The following is a 23,439-nucleotide window of genomic DNA, read 5'->3' on the forward strand; positions in this document are numbered from 1 at the left end:
ATTTGCTCCTTCTCACTCAATGGAGAGAAAGTAAAATAAAAATTGCTACTTTCATGAAAAATTTAGTTGTTACATAATTTGTGCGGTGTCCTTCCTGCTTGCAAATCTCTAGAAAGCTAGGTCTATGTTTGATTCATATGTAAATCCCCCAATAGTCCCAATGTATTACTCAACTCATAGTAAACATGCTCAGAAAATGTTGTATTTGAATTCAAACTCCCAAATACATGGTACCTTAGCTAACATGAATTATATAGCACGTCAAAAAGTAGAGACTAATTAAAAGGACATCAGTTTTATATCAAGTACATTAAAAATGGCTTTATTTTTACCTCATCTGATGTCTAAAAACAAATTCAGAAGAAAAAAAATGTAAGGAAAGTGGCTTTGGCTTTACCCTACACACGGTACCCACTGAGCAAATATTTGCTCAGGTTCATGTCTAGGGACTCTGTTTCCAAGGCCTGTGCCCTAAGAATACGTTCAGCAAAAAAGGAGAATGTAGAGAGCACTCCTGGTTTATACCTCTCTGGAAGATTCATCCATCTGGTCATTTATGTCTTTGATTTTTTGTTCAAGTTCCTTGAGGTTGTTCAGAATTGCTAACCGGGTCTCTTCCATTGCAGCCAACTCCCGAGTCCTTTGTTCTTCACTTACACTCTCTGGGGTCTGCAATGAATCAACACAGGAAAGAGCTAGTCACACTTCCACAGCACAATTTCACAATCCATAAACCAGGCAAAGCTCCAATGTCTTACAGTGTCCATGTCTATTTGGTTTCTAAAAGCACTCTTGTGATTGTTCAGTTGGAACTTTTCATTTTCCCAAAGATCCCCGGCAGTTAGGTTTCTAGGTTAGCTCATCAAATCAAGTTAGGTTTATAAATTTATAAATTCATTACTTTTTAAAGTTGAAATTACTAAGGGGTTATACAGCTGAGTAAGTTGTGCTCTGTAGACACTGTAGAGGCATCTCTAAGTTACAGAGAACGTTTGGCTATGCAGCGAACCACTGACAGAACCTACATGAGACTGTTGACATCTTGCTCAGGGGTCTCTGGGGTATACTGCTCCCTTCAATACAAGTGCCAAATTCTCTCCCATCTCCAAGTAAGTACATCTTCTACAACAACCTTTTGAACCTCTAACCATACTCTTGGGTTATCTGCAAATGGGCATTCATGGTTATTTATTTCCTTTCCAACATAAGGTGGAAAAACAAGGACACATGGCACCTGACCACATCTCATCAAATTGTTTCACAAATTGAACACCAGGACAGTATAGGCTTTATTAATTGTTAAAACTACACACTTACTATTAAGTTAATTCAAGTGTTATTCTTTATGTTAGTGCCTACTTACTGTTATTGTCCTGCAGTACCTTTTTCTCAACATAATGTTCAAGACACTGACTGGGCCAATAGGCTTTTAGGATATGAAATAGGACACTGCCATAATTCATAAAATTATTACTTGAAAACACAGTTCTTTAGCAAGAAATGAGAAATTAAGAAACAAAATGAGTGAGAAAGAGCATATTTTAGTAAACTTCTGAACATATTTCCGAAAAAAGCCCAGAGAAGGAGTATTTTAGATCATACACACAATCAAAATGTGACCATCTATTATTTTAAGAAGACAATCTAGTGAACTGAAAATAAGCTTTTCTTATAAGAATTTCAGATTATTGTGTGGACTGGTAGAGACCAGTCTTTTTCTAAGTCAAAGGGTGCTCGTATGGGTATGTTACTTAATTTTTATTTCTTGTTGAAAAAGAAGCAACGTCTTAGGATCAGTAAGTCAATAATTATATAATTTCACAATTGGAAATTGAAAATAGCAGCCCAACTAAGTAAATTATTGATGATTACTGTGCAATCCTGAAAAGATTATTCAAATTAACCAAAGAAACCATAAAGTTTCATGAATCCCACCAAGTTCATTAAATTTTTAACAATCCTGAAAATAAGTTTAACAAGATAGGCATAGTGTCAGATACTTTTTTCGTATTCTTTATTCCTTACACTACTTTGCTGCTACTTAAGGAAATAAAAGATTCAGAATTTACCTACTCAGTTTAATTAGACAAAGGAGTACAGGCTTTCCAAGCTTTGACATTTAAATTTTTAATGATCAACTTAAATTCAGCATCTGATCAACTAATAAAACAACTTCTAATAGTTAAGTGACTGATTTAGGCATGAGGAGCACCTGTGACAGGGAATGGCATTCCAAAATCACTGACCAGTAATCCCAGCAGGAAAGCCTCCAGCATCCTGTTGGGTCAACACTTCATATTAGGTTTCAACTTCCAACATAGTTTAAAAAATCTCACTGGTGGAAGCAAAGCATTAAGAGAAAATATAAACTGAACAATCTGCAAAACTATAAACTCTGTAAGCAAATAGGAAAGATAGGTAATAGTGGCATAAGTATCTCTATAAATCCAAGTTTCTAGAAATCTTACCACAATAGGCATATTTAATAACAGACAACTTGAAAAGTTGTTTATAGCAATAAATGCTATCTAGGAATTTTTTTTTCTGATTAAGTTAGTTATACAAAGTGAAATCTTTAAAAGCCATCTAAAGCTCTGAATGGTTTGTGATAGAGTGGGGTAAAAATACTGTAATCTCATTCATATCCAAAGAAAGAAAATCAATAGAAAGTCAAGGGTATAGTAGGCATTAAACGGCTTTAGTTTTATGGTAACAAAAACAGAAAATTTTAATCTTTCTGGGATTTTTTTTTTATGTAGTAATGGATAGGGTTGCACTGAGAGTGAGGTTTAAATAAACACATTACTCATGTATATGCATCCCCAAATATGCCATTTTAAGGTAACTTGGCACACATGGAAAAAGAGGAGACAGAGTATGGATAAGACACTTGGCATTTGTCTTTTTAAATATATATATATTTAAAAGTGCAGTAGTGAGAAGAGGCTAAAGAGTAGAACAAGGAGTTGGATCTATAACTGACATGAACAAACAATTAAGATAACTCACTATCTTAGGACTAACCTGCATCTGCCTTCTTATTTGCAGATCTCTCCTTAGAAACCTCTTGCAACCAGAGAAAGTTGTAAGTATAAGAACTTTCCACTAATGACAGAACTACTCAAAATGAGAAGAATGAAAACTTTTTCATAACAAAGAAAAAATGGTTCCTTCTTATTTTCATTTTTTGGGTAACTATATGTAATAAATGCTAACTGAACTTGTGGTAATTATTTCCCAATATATGTGAGTCAATTTATTATGCTATATACCTTAGATTGTTTGTTCTTTGCCAATTATATCCCTAACAAAACATCAAGCAAAAAAGGAGTAAGTTACTCCCAGCTTTCACTTCAGGTGAAAATCTATTTCCCAGGTTATCTGCAGATTAAGTTTTAGGTCAAGGCAGTTCCAGAATGATTAATCTCAGTCTTCCTAAGTCTCATGAAAATCTACTTTTAGTTAAATCAGCATAGTATTTTTCATATTTAATTTTTTCCCATTAGGGTCAATTAATAACAAACACTGTGCTCTGAAATAAACAAATCAGTGAGCAGATTACTCCAAGGAAAAGAACACCCAAAACAAATGGTCAGGATGTGGTTTGTGTTTTTTTTAAAGATTCTTCTGTCCCCTATCTAGAGGTAATGTTTTGTCTTCAAAAATGCATAAATGAAAACCTCTTTCCCTGGACCCATCCCCCCAGGTGCACTCTTGTCCAAGGTGCGGGTGGTGACTGGAGGCGCCCTTGATGAGTTCTGTCTACAGCCACAGTCTTCCACCTCTTGCAACAATGGACACTGCTCCCAGTTTCAGACCCTCCTATTCCATTAAGCGTATTTTAGCAATGAGAAACATCTGTTCTTTTCACAACAACAGTTCTCTTGTCACAGGTCTCTTCAGGAGGATGCCTGTCTCCCAAAAGTTAATCCATGGAGACAGGTTAGTACACAGCACGTTATTTTAACAAAAATATGGCAGACCTCCATGAAGAAAGAACTATGAAAAGATTTAAGATGAAAAGGAGGTCAAGGATATGTAAGGAAACCCAATGGTTGGTAACAAATATATATATATATATATATATATATATATATATATATTTAAGACTAGTCAAGTGCATAGTGAAAGAGGATAGAGGGAACAAGGAGTTGGATCTAAAACTGACATGAACAATTAAGATAACTCAGTACTTTCAGACTAGCCTGCATCTGCCTTCTTATTTGCTGAGACTTTGATGAACAACTTTTGATTCTTTCCCTTAAGATTCTAGTTATTAACAGTTGTCACTTTCTGGCAATAGAAACAGGTGTCTTACGCAGAATTCCTCTCCCTTGTGACACTGTAAGGTAAACATGGTCATCAGGAGAAAGAAGGGATTGAACAGTCCAGCGTCTTGACATCAGAACCCAATAAGGGAGATAAAGACATCTAATCAGGAACATTCCGTGACAAAATGTCTTGATAGGTCAAGTAGGGAATCAAAAATAAAAACCAACATGGACTTTTCTGCATAGCGCTCCAGGTGATAAACTACCTTCAAAATTGAGCATTGTGATAATGTCTTTCTTTAAAGAATCAGTACTTGTTCTTCTCTTATAACAAAAAAATTAACTTAATTTTTTTAATTATTATTTTTGGGCCTTTGGCCATGGTTGCCAAGAATCTCAGTGCTGAACTGAATGGTCAGAGTTACGTAAACTAATTAATCCTATTTATCCTTAAATAAAAATATTCTTGTGGCTATGGCACCTGGTTTTTCTTCTACTTATTATTCTTGGAGTGTTCACTTTATTCTAAGAAAATTTATGTCTTCTATTTAAGCTCTTTCAAATCCTTCCTAGGAAAAGAGAATATTTTTTTGAATTTCATAGAAAAAATTCTTAACCTGTGTGAATAAAGTAACACCAAAAGAAATCCTCGAAGAAATCCTCAAATTTGGAAGACATTAAAATTCAGTATGCAGGGCCTCCACGGTGGTGCAGCGGTTGAGCGCTGGGTTGTGAAGCTGCCTGCAACCTCTGCTCCCGGCCACTGGAGGAGGGTCCCACATGGTGCACAGACCTCTCCTGCCGCCCGCTACTCCCCTCAGCAGTGTACTTTGGTAATTCTGCCTACTCTGCTCTGGCTCTGGTGAATTCTCTCACCCTCCCGTGCTTCTGACTGTACCCAGTGCTTGTATAAATAAATAAATAAATCTTTAAAAAAATAAATAAATAAATTCAGTATGCAATAGGAAGACTAAGTAATAATTAAGATTACATATAGATCGTAAGCTCATATTGACTGAAAAAAGTCATAAGGTCAAAGGAAAGACCACTGAAATCACTGGTGATTTCATCCCACACATCCTCCCCCAAACACTTGGCAAGTGAGGACTTTCCATGATTTCTGATGGATGCATTTAAAGATCCAGATAAAAATATTAATTTCTTTACCACAAATATCTCTTACAACTCAATAAAGACAAGATGAATAAAAAAATTTAAAAATGCTGAACATGAGTAAGTGAGTTAGAATTACAAATAATGCCTAAAAATATGAGCCCAATTTTAGGCATAGTTTAAACACAAGCAAATTAAAATACTTATCAACTTACCATTGAACATTTTTTATAATCTGGAGCCTTAGTAAGATTATGACAAAGAAGATGCCTCAGAAATTATTAGTGGAAATGCCATCAGGAAATACAGTCTTTTGAAAGTGTAGCTTGGAAATACTGATTAAAATGAATAATATGTAAACTCTTTGTCCTAGCAATTTCACTTTTAGTCAGAGACCCTATAGGTACATTACCACAATTGTGCAAATATGCCCAAGAATATTTGCAGCATATAGATTATATTAGGAAAAACTGGAAACAAACAGTATTTTCAAACAATAGAATACTCGCCAGCCATTGAAAAGAATGAGGTAGAGCTGTGTATACTAATATGCAAAGATGCTCAGACATTTAGTGAGGAAAAAATGTACAGAACTCTAAATGAGTGTATACGTGTGTCTACACCCGCAGTATGTGGCCATTTATGCACAGAAAACATCAGGAAGGCACTGAGACACTTCATGTCTCAGTTTATGTCTCAGTGTACAACTGGGAGGGGGCAGGGAGAAGGGAAACTTCCTTCTTTCTATTTTTGTGTGTCACTATGCTTCTTACAGTTCAAATTTGTTGTTTTATCATAAACACCTTATTTGCTGTACCTTATTTAGCTAATTACCTCTTAAATTATAGCTTTACTGAAAACATTTTGGAAAGGAAGCATACTACAGTCTCTAATCTCTAGACCAAATGCACATGCATTGTTCTAGATCCTACATCCTGATCTTGTGCTCTTATCTTTACCTTTGGTAGAATACTTAGGTAAGTGGACTCGCTGGAGGCTTTCAGAAAGGCAGAGGAAGGTGGTGGGGGAGTTCTGGTGAGGTCCCTGAATAGTTCATCGTTTCTGATGCTCCTGGGGGAAAGGAAGCTGGCACTGGTCTGACCCAGGCTCCCAAATGCTGACATGTCCAAATCGTGGAGAGAGCTCTCCCGGTGGCACCTGTATCTGACATCAGGGCTCACCAGGGCTTCTTCAAACACAGACTCCTCATCAGAGAGTTGCAGCTTCTCAAGCTTCTTGTTGATTTTCTGCACATCTGCCACAGTGGTGCCAGTGGACAGGCGACTGTCAGGCCTTGTGTATTCAGCACAGAGACTGAGGATGGTCTCCAGACGCTGTCTCTCCTAGAGAACAGAAGGAGGGAAAGGTTAGGGAGTTTGTGAGAAGGGAGATAACTCCAGATGAAAACACTGAAAAGGCTGGAATCACTGGTGATTTCATCCTACACATCCTCCCCTAGACACATGGCAAGTGAGGACTTTCCACAGTTTCTGATGGATGCATTTAAGGATCTAGATAAAACCCTGGTTAACAATGCTTGATGCTCTTGCAAACTCAATTCTGATTGTTTTTTTATTTGTATATTCCAGTGCTGATTCTAGTGCAAAGCTGCCCGCAGCAAGCTTTTTTTTTATTTATTTATTGATTCTCCAAACACTTCCATTAAAAAAAAAAATCTTCATTCCCCGTCCCACTCTCCACCTATCTACTTTCAGCATAAACTAGTCATTTCATTACTATAAACAATATTTGCACTAAAAATTCTCTTACTTCCTAGAGAAATACCATTCTACTATCATAAACACAAAAGAATCTTTTAACTTAAAAGGTAATTGGGTTTTCAATTTTTTTCTTTAAATGCTTCAGATTTTCAAGATTTTCATCTTTTTTATGTCTTCTTCTATGTAAAACTTCTCCCACCAATTTCTCACATAAGTAATTAAATTTATTAGAGAAAATGTTGCATGAAAAATAATGTTTCAAATACTATCCAGATAGAAAACATTAATGTAGCTCAGAGTTTAAGATCATTAAACCTTAGTTTCATCTAGCTGGAAACAAAAATGATAGTTAATTAAAAAGACAACATATTGGCATTATCATCTATAATAGTACTACAGACACCAAGATCCGCATACAAAAGATGCATTTATGATTTCTGACTCTAAATAAATTTAATATATTCTCGTGAACAACGTGATATAGTTTCCAAAATTCTTATTATAAGCTTAGACAGCACTGTTTGGGGTGGGTAACCTCAATATCTTCAGTTCCCACATTAATTTTAATGCCCAAGTGAAAAAGAAAAACAAAAGAAAAAAAATTCGTGATTACATCTACCACACTGAGAATTCAAAAAACTCCCACTGAAAAACACTTCCCAAACTGATGATCAGAAACAAAATAGAAAAAAATTAAGTAGCACTGGGCTGCTGTTTTCAATTTCTAATTGCAGTTCATTTGTAAAGACAAAATTCTGAAGCTAGTTAACTCCTTATTAGTTGAAGGAGTATCAAACAAAAATGTCAAATAGGAACATAATCCCCTGGTTTCCATTAAATACATTAAACGACTAGATAGAAGTCCCTTAGTTACATGTGACTTTAATCTGTCCTCTAAAGTACTATCCCACTCTCCAAAAATGCAACAGCTTAATGAAAAGGATAATTAAACTGGTCTCAATAAGTCCCCACCTCCCTCTCACTGCCTGAATTTCTGGCCTCCAGCTGCAGCTCAGTCCTCATGGCCTCTCTCCACGACTGGCATGCATAGCTGCACCACCTCATCCCAAGTGCCTCTGCATCCTGTCCATCTAGAAGGCTGGGTGCTTATTTATCTCAGCAGCTGCCATCAGCTGCCAAGCCCTACCCACCTCAGCTTTATGAGTAGGGAGGTGGGGGTGGGGCGGGGCACAGTAATCATGGCCTTCTTTTAAGCTTCTCCAACAATCTAGCAAAGTTGACCTGAGAATATGCAAAAACAACCTTCAAGAACATATGTGAGGAGGAGTATAGGAAGATGTCAGTTTGTACCCCTTCTTAACAGCAACTGCATTAGAGGCTAATTGCTAAGGAAAAATTGTCTGATATTTAGGTGAATTTAGTTGAAGCATCTGAACTCTTTCTTTAGTGATGTTTGTAGCTCAGAGTACGTACATATTGAAGCTTGACATTAATTACACTGGTGATTATCTAAAAATTGTCAATTTCCATTTACCAGGGCTCTAATGAACAGCGTACTCTTCAAAAGCAGGCAAGTTGCCTCTGTCTAGCCTGGAATACATAGCAAAATTCCTCCCACATCTCCTTCCTAAAATAGTTTCTTTTGCTGCCAGTGCTATTGCTTAATTCCAGAGGGAATAAATGATCCCAGTCTTCAGATGAATGCTATTTCAGACAGTGACAGGCAGTATTCAAAGGCTTGTGCACAGGAAGTTTGGTCTACTGGTATGTGCTTCTCGCTATTCTTATCGCCCCATTCACAGCCAATCTGTCCAGGCTTGAATCACACACATGGAGCGCCACTGCCCGCAAGTCTGAAAGAAATCCAACCATACCGAGGCACACTGGCCCCATAAAAGCTGCACCAAAGAAAAATAAACTGTGATGAGAAGTGCGTCAGAAGAAAGTCTGCAAGGCATTTCAGACAGCACTACAAGAAGCCTTTTAAGGAAAATCCTGAACAGAGTCTACCCTCACAAAATAATTCTCCTTCGAGCCCTTTCCACTCGCATCTTGTTGCAGACTCCAGTCTCGTTCTCCATTCATCATACATAGCCTCCACCTGTGTGGCCTAAAGCCAGGGCTCTCAGGGACCAGCACACTTCTGAGAATCAGACCGGGCGCTGTGAATAATTAAGTGAACATCAAGCGCAAACAGGAGAGGTCATTTGAGATGTAGGACTTCAGACCTAAGACTCACTTTTCTTTTTTTTTTTTTTAAGGTTTATTTATTTATTTATTTATTTAGCTATTTCTTTTTTTTTTTTTTAATATTTATTTATTTATTTATATAAGCACTGGGTACAGTCAGAAGCGCGGGAGGGTGAGAGAATTCACCAGAGCCAGAGTGGGGAACAGAGCAGGCAGACTGACTAAGTACACTGCTGAGGGGAGCAGCAGGTGGCAGGAGAAGTCTGCGCGCCATGTGGGACCCTCTCCTGGGGATCAAACTGGTGCTGTAGAGGCTGCGGGCAGCTTCGCAGCCCAGTGCTCAACCGCTACGCCACCGGGGAGGCCCAGGTTTATTTATTTTAATACAAGAACTGGGGTATAAGCCAGAGGCACAGGAGGGTGAGAGGATTCACCAGAGACAGAGCGGGGAGCAGCACTGGCAGACAGATAGAAATACACTGCTGAGGGGGGCAGTGGGTGAGACAGGAGAGGTCTGCCGTGCCATGTGGGTATCTCCCTGGCCAGTGGGGATTGACCCCACACCACAAAGGCTGCGGACAGCTTCACAGCGCTGCACTCAACCCGCTGTGCCAGGGGGGAGGCCCTCACTTTTATTTGCCCTGACAAACTGCTAAGCTGGGAGACTATGCTCTTTGAAAGCCTCCAGTTCCTACCCTCCTCTCCTAACCAGCAATCCATTGTGCATTCTCTTGAAAAGACATCAGTATGGTCCTGAATATACATATGCCCCAACACATTGGTGTTCAGGGTTTAGAAAAGGTCACTTTGAATCAGAAAAGGTCACCTTGAATCAAATGATCTTAAATACTTTTTTTTCTCTCTCTTACTTCCATCTCAGTACTCCACATATATCAAAGAAAGTTTTGAAGGAGACATGAGATCTTAAAAATATACATGAAGAAAATGGTGTGCAATTTTCCCCCTTAGCAGTTAAAAAAGTTTTTGGGGCTAAGTATGTTACTTGACCTCAGTGAGTTCTTTCTTTTTCAGAGGAATGTGTCTGCTGTTGCCCCACTGCAGTTCTCAGTCCTCAGTCAGGGACCTTATCCATTTCCAAACCCATGAAGAGTCCCTGTAATCAATCACAAGACTGTAAATGTAATGCAGAACTAAATTGTTCAGAAAACTACAAAGCAGAATTTCCAGTATTCAATGAATAAATTCTGAACAAATTAAGTTATATGTTGAAATCCTTCTGTTAGAATGAAATATCTTAGGTCATTTATTACAGAAAACAAAGGGTAAATCTTTAATAGTTTAGTTTATTTTCTTAAGACTACCTGGAAGGATGACATTACTTCTCCTGTAACCTTTCAAAAGCTCCATAATCTTAAGTTCAACAAATATCGATTAAGTTATTCTTGGCCCTGTAATGTGCTGGGGATACAAAGATGAAAAAAGACGTCATACCTACCATCAAATTTTTCACAGGGCACACAAGTGGGAATAAATTAAGGAAATAATGATAGCAGAGATTTAAGGAAAACCTACAGATTCACTTCTAGGGAAGCAACACACAAAAATGACATTAAACAGATTTGAGTTGTCTTCGAGGATAAATATGAGTTTGTCTGACAGACAATGAAGCAGGCAGATCAAGTCTGTAAAGGATCCATACAAGCAAAGGCACAGAGCTGTAGATTCTCATGTGTTCAGGCATCAGCAATTACTGTGTGCTAGAGAGCTCGGGGCCTTAGGAGGAAGAGGGATGAGGCACATGTACAGAAATAAGAATAACAAATTTCTTCCTCTTTATATTAGGACTCAAGCGATCCCAACAACCCTAAATGAACCATTGGAATAAATTCTTAGGATCCACCACTGAGAGTCAGAGATCCTAACCTAAAGGTAGATGGCAGAATGAGAAAAGATTAAAGCTCACAGCAACAAAGCAGAATTTCCAGAATGCAAGGAACAAATTTTCATGTCTCAGGTAGGACAGAGGAAAAAACAAAATCAATGGCTAAATTGCCTTTCCTGTGGGTCTGTCTGTTTTTAGAGATAAATCCCCTGGGATGGTAACTGGCTGTATTATGACCAGTTCTCCTCTTTCTGGACACCGGGTAAGTGTTCTACTCCTTACCCCCAAACTAGATCTGGCTGTCAAACTTGCTTCAGCCAATGCAATGCAAGAAGCAATGTGTGTCACTTCTGCCTGAACAGCTAGCATGTGATTCATTACACACCCACTTCTGCCTTGCATGGACACTCCAGATGGCGCTGGGTCCATCAGCCTGAGCCCTGAGTAAGGCAATGTGGAGCAGAGGCCTCGTTCAATCCATGATGGCCATGGAGTAAAAGGAGAAATATACTTATGCCTTTTAAAGTCACTGAGATAAAGCTTTTTTTTCCTTCTCTATCCCAGGGCTCCACAGAAGCCATTATCTGGTATGCCTCACTTAATTTCAGGCAGGTAAGTGGCTCAAAACTTGGAGTTGAGAGACTCAAGGGTCCTACTAAAGAAAGCTTAGCTACTTACAGTATTAAAGAATTTGATCTTGCCTAAAGAGAGGTCTGGTCTTTATTGCTGGTTTCTGTAAAACAATCTATGCCACACCTAATAGGAGTGCTTTTGTTTAGGATAATGTTGGCCATCCCTGATAATCCATCCCTATAAGCTAGGGAGCTAGCTACTCTAGAAATATCAACTGTTTGACTGAGTGTAGGGGCTTCTGGATTATGGTGTATCAATCAACCTGAAAACTGAGATTAACCACATGGCTATTCAATCAATCATGCCTATGTGATGAAGTTCCAATGAACACTCTGGGCACCAAGGCTAAGCTAAGATTCTCTAGTTGGCAGTATTGCAAGGGTATTGCCACACACTAATACTGGACTCCACATGCAAAGAATTGTGAAACTTCACATTTGGCACCTCCTGATTCACCCTACAACTTGTCCTTTGGCTGATCTTTAACTGTAGCCTTTAACGGTAATAAATGAAATCATGACTACAATAACTTTCAAGGGCTTTGTACGTCACTCTGACACATGACTAAAGCTGAGAATGGCTTAGGGAATGCCCTAAACTTAAACAGAATAGACCTATGCCTTAGTGTCAGAAATAATGGTGGTCTTGTGTAGAGACAGCGACCTTTAACCAAATATTGCCTTATGTGTTTTTGGTTGTTGTTTGTTTTTATTTTTTTCAGGTTAGGACAGATGATACAAGAAATTGTAGATAAGAGTAAGGAGTTTTTATTGCTTGGTTTTACAAAGTATCTTCATGGAGGGCAGTTTAATATCTAGCTACAAATATTTTATTTTATAGTCTGGTTGGGAAGTCTACTTTCAGGCTTATGGCCAGGAAAGTACTTCTTTCTGCCACCCTTACCTTAATTACCGTGTGCATGTGTGCCCAACAGGAGGGCCCAACTGGAAAGGGGCACGCTGACAAAGAGCAATGGCTCTGTGGGGCTGTATCTGTTTATAGACAACTACAATTTTTCTGGAGTCTTACTAGTTAATCAACAAACACTTGTTATATGCAGATAACTATTAAGATTTTGAAACACTTATATTGTGTTTACACCCAATATTCTTGCTCTATAACATATATTCTCACTCTATAATAATGGATAGTCATTTACTGAGGGAGAAAAAGACATGAAAAAAATACCTAGGACATTTACCTATTTCTCAAATACACTTACTGTGTTCAAATAAACAAAAATGCTCCCTCAGAAGATCAAGGTCATCCTACTTAAACTTCCCTAAATTTCCCTTTTCTTTCATTCTTTAATTCACCATAGTGACTAAGAGCATGAACCCTGGAGAGGGAGGCTTGAGTCTATATTCTGGTTTCATAGCTGTTTAGGTTGCCTGGAGCAAGTCAATTAGCTGCTCTGAGTCTTAGTTTCCTCACATATAAAACAAAGGATTATGGAATGTCTAACTTAAAGGGTAGTTGTGAGCATTTAAAAATATAGATAGGTGTAGATTTATCTATCATCCATCCATCCATCCATCCATCCATCCATCCATCCATCCATCCATCCATCCAGCTGTGCTGTCACCTAGAATGTTGTCTGGGACATAGTAAACACAATATAAGTATTAGCTCAGTTATCTGAGCAGAGTCCCTCAGTCTTGTGGCCCTTTACCCACACCAATGCACCTATATTCCCTCCTCACTATGGCTTTGTTCTCTCAATTACCTCTTCTCCTACTCTTCTTTCCTCTCTATTGACTTCTTCCCCTCTGTATGAAAATGTACTCAAATTCCTCCCTTATCCCCCCAAATAAATTATCTTTATCAAGTTACCCAGAGGATCTGTTTTTCTACTTCCCTACTTGCCTTATACCACATCAACCCCTCATTTCCTATTTTAAAAGATATTGTCAATGTTCAGCCCTCCCTTTCCCATCACTCCCAGCCCTTTGCAATCTGAGGCAGTGTGCCTTGACATTGTACAGATTTGACACCCTGTAAGAGAAGGGGTATCTCCCATTCCCCAGGAAAATTAGGAGTAAAGTGACAAGAAATAGGAGAAGCACTCTGAAATAAAGCTATCAGTACTCTTCACAAAGGAAGCCTGGTGCCTTTCTCTGTGGTCATATATTTTAATGATTTCTGGCATAAATGAACTTATCTCTTCCAGAGAATCACTGGACATTCAGAGCAGAATCTTTGTCTAAATTGGATTAAGTGGAAAAACACATATTTGGAGTTGAAGTTCTAGTAATCATCACATCTATAACAGAAATTTTTATCAAGTTCAACCTTTTAAGTCTTTATTTCCTGCCCTATCAATGAGAGATCATTAAACACCTACCCTAGATTCTTAAGCAAATTCAATAAGGGAGTGTGTGAGAAAGTTCTGTATACTTTATCCTATAAACTCTAAACTTGGTGTCACATAGCAGGGGCTCACAGTGATTGTTAGTCATCATTAGGGATGTTACCATCAAACATTTGAAGATAAATAAATGTCTTGTGGGTCCTGGGGAAACATCGCCAACACTGGTTAACAAGCAAACCTAAAACCCAAACCCAGTTGTTTCCAGGAAAGAAAATACAGGAAAAACATGTTGTACAATAATGGGTCTCTGAAAAAATGTACAAATCTATGAGATGCTTTTGCCAGTGTGGAAGTAGAAAAAATTCCTTTAGTGCCTGTACTCCCACCCTATGGTAGACCACATGCCTGAGCCTGGGATGAAAGAGCCCTGTCTGTCCAGTCACCATAGTAACTCAGGCAGGCAGGAATCTTTTCAGTGTCTATGTCATTTGGTCCCTCTATCTGCATCAACAGAGAGCAACACATATTCCTTGCAGCACAATAAGCCCAGCAGATGAGCTTCTAGAAAGAACCTCCAAAAAAATCCATTCTCCTATCCATAGCATGGACTTTATCCTTGACATAAAATCCACATCTCTATTTCACCTTGTCCCTGGCTCCACCTGAAAAAGAGCTCAGCAGCATTCCTGCCCTATGAGTGCGCATATCAAATAATTGAGAAGCTTATCATATCCTGCCTTTGCTATTACTTTTAAATTCTGTTATTTTAATCTCATTTCACATAGCAATTCCTCACTTCCAACTGCTTTTCAAAAAATTACTATTACTCACCAGTATGTCAACTTCTCCCGTAAACCCACTTGCTCTACTATTTCTAACTGTGTCCATATTTTAGGAGCTTGTACTTTAAAAACATACATAAATATAAAATAAGCATATACTATATTTAACTATTAACACATTTAATAAATGTGCTTTATATATTTAATAAATTGACAACACATAACATATTTAACATACATGTTGGGGCAATGTTTATGGTTACTTCCAATACTCACGTATGTCCCAAAACACTATCACTTGATTTAATTAACATAGTTACTTTTTAACCCAAGAATGTTTTTTCAGCTCCCCTTTTCCACTTCTGGTTTTACTTGCATTATTTTGGCAAATACAAGTTAATCTCTAACCACAATGACCTTGTCTCTTCTGTGCTAGACCTTTCCCTGATGCCTTTCTGCATCATTCCTGGCTGACAAAAGTTATGAAAATTTTACTTTTATAAAATATTAGAGGTGATGTGAACTGTTCTTAAAATATTAAGATATCCTTTGAAAGAAAATATCTCTTATAAATGACTTGTTCATTATTTCCTCAACTTAGGTAACTCACGGGCAGATAAAATGCACTTTTTTCAATAGACTTAAAAACACTGGTCATAAAAAAAGGAAATTCATGTGATCAGTATAAAACTAATTTCCACAGTGTCTGAAAAAAATACACCAGATATTTTCCTCTCACAGGAACAAAGTTTCAGAGGAATATCTGCAAAGTGCCTGGGTCCCATCTATTAAAAAAATGCTGTAGCGGGCCTCCCTGGTGGTGCAGCAGTTTGAGCACAGCGCTGTGAAGCTGCCCGCAGCGTCTGCAGCATGGGTTCGATTCCCGGCAGGCCAGGGAGCTACCCACATGGCGTGACAGACCTCTCCTGCCTCTCCCACTGCTCCCCTCAGCAGTGCTTTTGGCCCTTCTGCCTGTTCTGCTCCCTGCTCTGTGTCTGGTGAATCCTCGATCCCTCCTGCACCTCTGGCCTGTACCCCAGCTCTTGTATAAATAAATAAATCTTTAAAAAAATAAAGAAATGCTGTTGCTCCAGACTATTAAAGAAAATATGACAAAGTCCAATAATGCTGCCATTTGTTCACACTGTCACTTGGCTCAACTAAATTCCAGAGGAACTTTTTTGTTTCCCTTGAAAAGCTATAATCTACAGAACATAACCCATTGAAATACTTTCAGAATTTTATTTTACTTTGTTGAATTAAAACCAGTACATGAGATTCCAAAACCAAATCTTCACACTGATAAAAATCTATCCTAAAAAAATAAGGAACTAATTTTTTTATATAGTAAGAAGTTAATAGAATGCAAAAGTAGAAAATCTAACATGTACAAAAAGGAAGGTGGGCTATCCACAGAGGTACTATAATACAACTTTTTATGAAAATACTGTCTCATGAAAATACTGTTAAAATTTTAGTAGCACACTACAATTTTATACATAAATGCAAAATGAACAATGACATGGGTTCTTTCTGTTAAGAAAGGAACGAGATTGTCTTTCCTCCCTGAACAATTTAAAATTGCAATCTCTGTTGAATAAGTTTTAGGTTTTAGTCTTTGTGATCAGATGGAAAATACTTTCAATGTCTGGCTCTGTTATCCTATAATCAAAATGAGAAAATAATAAATGAGAAAATTGTTCCTTTTCATTCTACTTAGCATTTTCCTAAAACTGTCTTTTCTCAAAATCAAAATTACAGTCCCAGAGCTGGCAGAAGGTCACAGCAGCGATAAGTGGGAAACATCAATTTTTCAAAACCAAAATTCTTCAACAAAGCAATACTCCCCAGAATGACTTTGCCCTAGCAGTCTATCAGATGTCACCAGGGAAAGTTTTTGGTTGTGTTGAACTTTAAAAAACAAATCTCCCTGACTTCTGCTGCTGGGAAGATGGAATGGAGCTACTTTTCCCTCTTCCTCCCACTAAGAACAGCTATGAAACCTGGACATTTGTGTACAAGACAAAATCAAGATTCGAAAGGGTGGAGAGCTGGCAACAGATTAGCCTGGATGCTAGAGACACAAGAAAAAGACAGAAGTGAGTCTCCTTGCATTTTCTTTGGTGTGTACATCCTGGACACGGAGCTGAAAAACAGCTATCAACATGGTACAACCTGGCTGATTTCCAAAGAATTACATCATGTAAAGAAAGCCATAGCCAAGAAATTACACACAAGGTGATTATATTTATGAAACGGTCTTGAAATGACAAAATTTTAGAAATGGGAATAGGCAGTGGTTGCTGGGGGTTATGGAGAAGGTAGGAGGCAAACGGGAGTGGCTGTAAAAGGGCACTGTGGGGAGTGCCTCCCCTGCTGGTGCAGAGGTTGAGCACTGGGCTGTGAAGCTGCCCGCAGCCTCTGCAGCACCGGTTAGACCAGCCAGGGTCCCACATGGCCCGCAGACCTCTCCTGCTGCGCCCGCTGCTCCCCTCAGCAGTGTATTTCATCAGTCTGCCAGTTCTGTTCCCCACTCTGGCTCTGGTGAATTCTCTCACCCTCCCGTGCTTCTGACTGTACCCAGTGCTTGTATTAAAAAAAAAAAAAGGGCACTGTGGGGAAAGCATGTGGCATCAGAGCTGTTAGTGTCTTGACTGACTCAAGGTCAACATGCTGGTCCTGATGTATGATAGTTTGCAAGATGTTACCACTGGAGGAAAGTGAGTAAAGCGTACGTAGATACTCTCTGAAATATTTCTTAAATTGCATGTGACTCTACAGTGATTTCAAAATAGAGACTACTTTTTTAAAAGTGTCTTTTCATAGGTCTTAGCCTGCACATTGAGATGGCTAAATCAACATTCTCCACTGAAAAAGTGGTGAATCATTTTCTATTGTAATAACCTGTTTTAGCCTTTTTTAAAAAAATCAAGCTCAAACTTTAAAATATTCTTCATAGCAAACATTCCTATAAATTTTTCTAGAACTGGGGAGAACCAAAATTATAACAATTAGCCAATACAGTCACTAAATCTATTATTGGATGTGAAATTTTTTAAAAGTAGATTAAAAGCTTTTAAGTTAGATATACTAAGAAATTTGACAAGCTTTTCCCATGAAGAATCAGTAGTCTTCCCACATCACTCCACCCTCATGTCCATGTTATTATTGATATATTTTCTACTCTTGCTAACTTGTACATATTTCTATGAATTTTAGTATGAGCTTTATTTCTTGTTTAATGAGTCTTCATGCATTGATTTATCATTTTAAAAAAAGAATAAGGTTTTTCCCATAACTGATATAGAGTTGCAAAGGCTTCCTTTTAGTCTAAGTTAACATCTATATTTCAGAATTAGCCCAAGAATGCTAAACCAAGCTAAGATTCACAGCACACAATCCCTCAGCTCTGAGAAGGGATTTTTAAATGTGTGGCACCATCAAGAGGCAATAGCTTGTACTGCCAGTGCAGCAAGACCCTGGGGTTCCCTGGGGTTTCCTCTCAAGCAGAGATGTACCAGCTTTCAACAGCAACTGTCATAATGACCCTGACCTAGAACAGTATTATGTCCTCAACGTGGAGTAACTAGATTATTGCTAAATGCTATTTTGTCCCTCCCCATGCCCTTCCTATCCAGCACTCCAAATGAAGAAAGGAAAAAGGAAAAAAATATGTGTTCACTTTTACTTTTCAGATAACGCAGACAGCTAACAATGATTAATTCCTTCAATCTTTACTGAACATCTTCATAAATGGCATGAACTCGCTATTTAGAAGCTACAGATCATATTTTATTCTCCAATGACCTAAGGAGCTCTGACCATAGATAGCAGTCTCGTTTCTATTACCCACTGGCTACATACATTTTCTCTCATTTTATTAGAAATGAAAGAAATTGCCTTGGAGAATAGCTCATTTGGGCAGTGGGTGGTATCATTAATCTAATCCTGTGTTGTCCAATATATTATAATTCATTCTGCTTTTTTATAGTTTTTCTTAACATAAAAAATTTGAAATTACAAATGTGGTTCACATTTATGGCTTGCATTGTTTTTCTATCTAGACTGTATAAATCACCCAGCAAGGCATAAAAGTGAACACCTGCATAGTGACTACTGTTTTACATATTGGAGCTAAGAAAAGCAGGACTCCACAAAACAAATCAGTTTAAGGCTATGCTAAACCCAAAGATTAAATCGACTGCCGCAACAGTGGACATTCTGACTCAAAATATAGGAAAGTCATCATTTTAAATATCCCTTTAAAAAGCCTGAGCTGCCACATTTGTTTGGTTTGTAAAGCAATCTCTCAACCTCACTGGCAGTTTGACTGGCTTACATTCCACTAGTGCAAACTTTTTTCTAAGTAACACTAGAGCCAGGATGTAGCAAGAGGAAGGGCTGAATCAGGAAGGTGATGCCTTTCAAGTCATATTGAAGGACAAAACAGTTTTCAATACTTAAGCTTTCTTCACATATAAAACAAAATGCTTAATACAATAGTAGGCAACAAGAAGTACTCTCTTTACACTGTCCATTCCGCTCTCAACCAAGAAATGCTGCCAAGCTTACAACACAGTTCAGCATAATCCCCAAAAGGTCTTTTGGGGTCAGGAGTCCATAGGAAGTGGAGGCATCAAGAAGCACGTGGAGAAGTAAAACATATCTACAGATAGGGTAACAATATTATTTCCAAGCTGGTTACTCTCTGGTCTTTAAATAGTATTTGTGTCCCACCTTAAGGAGATTATTAAGCAGATTAGTGAGCATATACACTTATTTGACAACATCAATATTCTAATTCCTTAAATATGCTCTAATACATTTCTGTTTTAATTTTAGGAACACTCTGGGCCCTGAGCCTGGGATTCTGTATGACCTTGGAGCACACCAATTCTTACAAAAAATATTATAAAATTTTCGGGCCTCCCTGGTGGCACAGGGGTTAAAGACACAGTGCTATCAAGCAATCGCCAGTCTCTGCAGCATGAGTTTGATCCCCTGCCAGGGAGCTACCAACATGGTGCAGCTCCCCTCTGCAGTGTTTTCAGTCAATCTGCCTGTTCCGCTTTCCTCTCTGTCTCTGGTGAATCCTCTCACCCTCACACCTCTGGCCTACACTCCCAGTTCTTGTATGCATAAATAAATAAATCTTTTTTAAAAAATTACAAAATTTTCAAAATGAAGAAAAATAACTCATTTTTACCTTTTTGTTTTTAACTTAAAATTAAAAGGGAATTTCCTCATTTCTGGAAGTAAAAAGGAATTTATGCTGAGATACTTGCATTCTTTTGTACAGACACTGTTACCTAAGCTACATACTTGAGTTTAAATTTGAAATATTTGAGAACTAGGGGTACAGTCACAATCAGAATAAGGAAAAGTCAGGTTGAATGTCATGAATGGTTATAAAAAACACTCATTCTTTTGAAAAAATAAGCATGCAATGCTTCCCATTCTCCAGACATTCTAGTCAATAGTTCCATTCTATTCTTGCCTAATTTGTACATATTTCTAAGAATTTTATTATGAGCTTTATTTCTTGTTCAGATGGATGTACAGTGGAGAGTAAAATAGCCATGATCCCAGCCTCTTGCTACTTAAAATTCTTTAGTCATAAACTGCTTTCAGAGAAGCTATTATAACAAAACACCTTCCAAACAGAAGAGAATTGCTAACCCAGACATTTCACCTTTTCAAATAATAACTGCCATGGAAATATTAACATGTGCCTTGAAAGGAAGCCAACCTTATCTTCAGGGTGGTAGAGTATGTGAAAAATTAGGAAACTTGATTCAGCAGTGCCTCGTGAGAGCTGGTAACGCATTACAACATGTTTGAGAAATGAATATCAAGTGTGGTCCTACATAGTTTTACATGGCGACAATGCTGTTTATCAAGGCACCGCAAATGACTGTCACCAGCCAGAAAGAAAATACTGGACAGCTACAATGCAATTGTGGGAAGCCACTGGTTTTCCACAATAGCACGCAGATGCTTTTGGCAATCATACTAAATTAATACTCTCTCACAGCAGTAGGGTTTGTTCAAGTTTTTTATTTGCCTCTTTTCTTTCAAAAATGACTTTAACTGCCCTGGAGCATAAGACGCACTGCTAGATGGTAATCGCTGTATAACTGGGGGCAGATGGGGAGAGAGACACAGGAATCAAATGATATGAATACGAGAATATCCTGTTTACTTTATGATAATTTTTCTAGCTTCTAGGATATTTAGTTTGCCAAAGGAGCAGCACCCCAGGCCTACAGAGTTACCTTATTCATTGAAGTCCCTTTCTCAGAAAATAGCTCAGAACTAGATTGTAACAACCACTGACTGACTACCCCAAAAAGATGTCACAAAGTCTAGAAACAGAAGTGCCCACACTTCACCACGCAGGACCTTCTCAAGACCTCACTTGCACCTAGTGACTCTTAGTTTGGAATATTTTTAAACAAGCCTCAATATCTGGTTTCTAAAAGAAAAGAAAAAAGGGCTGGCACATTGACAAAAGCATGATTTGGCAACTGAGAGCAAGAAAGAAGGGGAAAAAATTATAAACTACACATCTCAAATAGCTCAGCAGTCTATTTAATGGAGACTCAAAATGGATTATGATACCTTATTATTAGGTCCTTGGAGCTGATAATTATGGTTCAGTATTTGGTACTCAACATAATTACCTTGAATTTTCAAATAAAGAGTGAACAACTTAAAAACTCCAGATGAAACAATGGCATAATGATCACAGTTAAAACACTACTGAAATTTTGCTTAAGTGAATCAGTCTAGTCCTGCCTGGGGTCCTTATTAATAATAAATCTTTGGCATCTATTTATTCTTTTTTGTATAAAGATTACGCGTGCTGTTTGAAAATCATGCTTTGAAAATTTAGAGTTCCCAGTGAGCTATCCAAATGGACTCAACCCTGCAGAGTCAATTACATTGCATTGCTCACCAAGTCCAGCCCATGGGCTACAAGCCCAGCTTTTCTTGGCTCCTGGAGTAATTCCCAAAGGGCAGAACTTTACCTTCCCTGACTTGCTATTCTCTGCAGTTTTTGTTTTCCTCACTCTGTGCTTTAGTTTTTGTTTCTGATTCTTCATGGCCAGTGTAGCTGGCCTTTGACTTGTGCACACCCAGTCGTTAACCCCATGGGGGCAACAAAGCCTGGGATTGTGGTCTTAGATCTTACAGCCAGGTGATCTGCCAGACAGAATGGAATCTAGCCTTGCTCAGGTGAGGGGCATCTGTCTGTTGTTACTGCTGTGTTTAATTTGATGCTGTTAATTTCTTTGCTGTTTTTCTATCCGTGGGCTCAAATCAGGACCAGAGTATGTGCTAAGTAGAAAAACAACCAGTTTTTTGAGACCTGGAACTGTGAGCTTTGGGGTTATAGTGTTTTATTTAGACCTGCAGCTTCAGTTATAGAACTTATGCCATATAAGTTCTTTTTTTGTGTCTCTGTACTTGAAAAAAAAAATCTCTGTGTAAAAGTGAAATATTTTCCTACCTCCTGGGGATAATGATAAATTAAAAGAGCTCAGTTCTGGTAAGCCAAAAAGACTGGTTTATAGACACTAATAACCATTTAAATAAATTAAATATCTTTAATATTCCAGGAAAATAACATGAAATTCAAATTATTTAAATGTGCTCTCCTTTTAAGGAAAAGGCTTTTCTCATCAAAACAGCTGACTTCAAAGCATTTTGCTTCAGAAAATAAGTTTAAACGATCAAAGTGAATCTTTACACAAATCAGACTGATTTAATTATCAGGCTTATAAAGTTATATGTCTTTGCCTTGTTTTATGAGTGTGCAGTATAATACAAATGTAATTTCATTTAAAAAATAAGCTTTGATTTGCTTTTCATAGAGATTAGTTTATAAGAACTTCTTAAATGTCATATTAGCTTACTAAAAAGATAAGCTAAGATTACTTCTAAAGAATGTCTAAGATTAGGAAACATATAAAATTTTTGCTCCCCCAAACTGAACTATAATTGTGACAAACCTTTTAATATCAACAATAACTATGTTCTGTCATGTGTCAGCTTAAACAAAATTTCCAATGTCTTTAAGTACTTTTGTCTTAAAGTGTGTGGAAAATGTGAGAGAAGACTGGAAGAACAAAAGTTAAAGACTTGGAGGAGGCTTGTGGAGCAGAGAGACATGCAAAGAAGCTGCTGCACTCGCTTCTGGGCCTTGGTCTTGCACCAGGGACTTGGGAGATTCGGAAGGACACACTTGGAAGAGATATAGGTGAGAGACCTGTGGGGAGGGTGACAGTGGCAGCCTTTATCTTGACTTGTACTTTGCTTTTGCACTTTTCCTTTCTGACTTGCCTGGCCCCTTCTGTCCCTTTCCTATGATTGCTCACCAAAAGGTATCTTAGACTTGTGGCAAGTTTTGGGGCCTTAGTAGCCCTGCTTTGAGCAACCCTGTTTGGCTGGATATTTACCCACAAGGGGATGGATAACTTTGGGTGTCTCATTGGGAAACTACATACTTTCACTCCTCTTCTTTCTATGCACCCTAATTTTAATAATCCCTTTTCTACTGAAGGTCTTAAAAGGTTGAACTTTTAAAAATTGTGGGTTTGCCAAAGGGAGC

At 38.0% G+C, this 23,439-nt stretch overlaps 1 protein-coding gene across 4 annotated transcripts in view; it reads right to left on the reverse strand.

Annotated features, from left to right (window-relative positions):
- PHLDB2 (pleckstrin homology like domain family B member 2) overlaps positions 1-23,439 on the reverse strand; it is a 103,084-nt gene that overhangs the window by 48,336 nt on the left and 31,309 nt on the right. For all 4 annotated transcript variants that reach the window (XM_054700604.1, XM_037525576.2, XM_054700605.1 and 1 more), the window contains exons 3-4: positions 6,344-6,727; positions 526-669 (exon numbers count right to left, since the gene is read on the reverse strand). In XM_054700604.1, the coding sequence (XP_054556579.1) occupies positions 526-669; positions 6,344-6,727 (528 nt within the window). The remainder of the gene's footprint in view (positions 1-525; positions 670-6,343; positions 6,728-23,439) is intronic.

The sequence above is a fragment of the Talpa occidentalis genome, unplaced genomic scaffold (genome assembly GCF_014898055.3).
Source record: "Talpa occidentalis isolate TD23 unplaced genomic scaffold, MPIMG_talOcc4v2.1 talOcc4.4, whole genome shotgun sequence".
Lineage (NCBI taxonomy): Eukaryota > Metazoa > Chordata > Mammalia > Eulipotyphla > Talpidae > Talpa > Talpa occidentalis.